At 44.7% G+C, this 1,126-nt stretch overlaps 1 protein-coding gene across 1 annotated transcript; it reads left to right on the top strand.

Moving 5' to 3' along the window:
- Window positions 1-316: 316 nt before the first annotated feature.
- On the top strand, window positions 317-1,120 carry LOC106820127 (zinc finger protein 239-like; the record flags this gene model as incomplete). The annotated part of the gene is made up of 2 exons (XM_014824676.1): window positions 317-817; window positions 902-1,120. Coding segments are annotated over exons 1-2 (660 nt in total), but the record flags the coding sequence as incomplete, so codon positions are not given.
- Window positions 1,121-1,126: the final 6 nt, after the last annotated feature.

Genomic DNA, 1,126 nt, shown 5'->3' with positions numbered 1-1,126 from the left:
CATGCTGCAAAGACTACCGTACTTACCGGTTTTATTCGTACTATGCTTTGTAATTGTGTTGCTTGTCATAGCTGTGGCCGGGGGCAGCTCTGTGGTTTGTATTGACACCCCACAGTTTAATAACAGATTATGCTCCCAAAAGTTTCTTTATATTTTAAACAGCTTACTAAGATTGATTGCTGCATTTAGCAATGATATCTCTCTGTTGAATGTAGAGTTGTTACATGTTCCTTGTTCTAGTATTTGTTACATGTGTTGCCGTAGCTACAGTGTTGCAGGGTATCCATGTTGATTTTTACATTCATGTCTTTTTCCTGCAGGAGAGCTTAAGCGAGAGCTTGCAACGCGGCAAAACTGAGTACTTGCGGTCTGTCTGATGGAGCCTTCTCATTCAGATATGCCATGCCCCGGAGGAAAGAAGTCCCATGTGTGTGATGTGTGTGGATACGCTAGCTCCAAGCTAGGTGCTCTCAAGGTACACATGCGCACTCACACGGGACAGAAGCCGTATAGGTGTGATATGTGTGAATACATGTGTACGAATTCCAGTGCTCTCAAGCTACACATGCGCACTCACACAGGAGAGAAACCATTTACATGTGACAGATGTGAATACAAGTGTACATCTTCTAGTGCACTCAATGCACACATGCGCACTCACACAGGAGAGAAGCCCCATGTTTGCGATATATGTGGACATAAGTTTGCTGAACGTGGTAACCTCAAGATACACATGCGCATTCACACAGAAGAGAAGCCATATAGGTGTGATTTATGTGAACACAGGTTTGCTCAGTCTGGTGATCTTAAGACACACATGCGCACACACACAGGGGAGAAGCCCCATGTGTGCGATATATGTGGACATAAGTTTACTCGTTCCAATAGCCTCAGGATACACATGCGCACTCACACAGGAGAGAAGCCATTTACATGTGACAGATGTCAATACAAGTGTACATCCTCTAGTGCACTCAATGCACACATGCGCACTCACACAGGAGAGAAGCCATTTACATGTGACATATGTCAATACAAGTGTGCATCCTCTGGTGCCCTCAAGATACACGTGCGCACTCACACAGGAGAGAAGCCATTTACATGTGACAGATGTCAATACAAGTGT

The sequence above is a fragment of the Priapulus caudatus genome, unplaced genomic scaffold, assembly GCF_000485595.1.
Source record: "Priapulus caudatus unplaced genomic scaffold, Priapulus_caudatus-5.0.1 Scaffold7306, whole genome shotgun sequence".
Classification (NCBI taxonomy): Eukaryota; Metazoa; Priapulida; class Priapulimorpha; order Priapulimorphida; family Priapulidae; genus Priapulus; species Priapulus caudatus.
The sequence above is the reverse complement of the archived record's forward strand: the minus strand, read 5'-3'. Positions and strand labels throughout refer to the sequence as shown.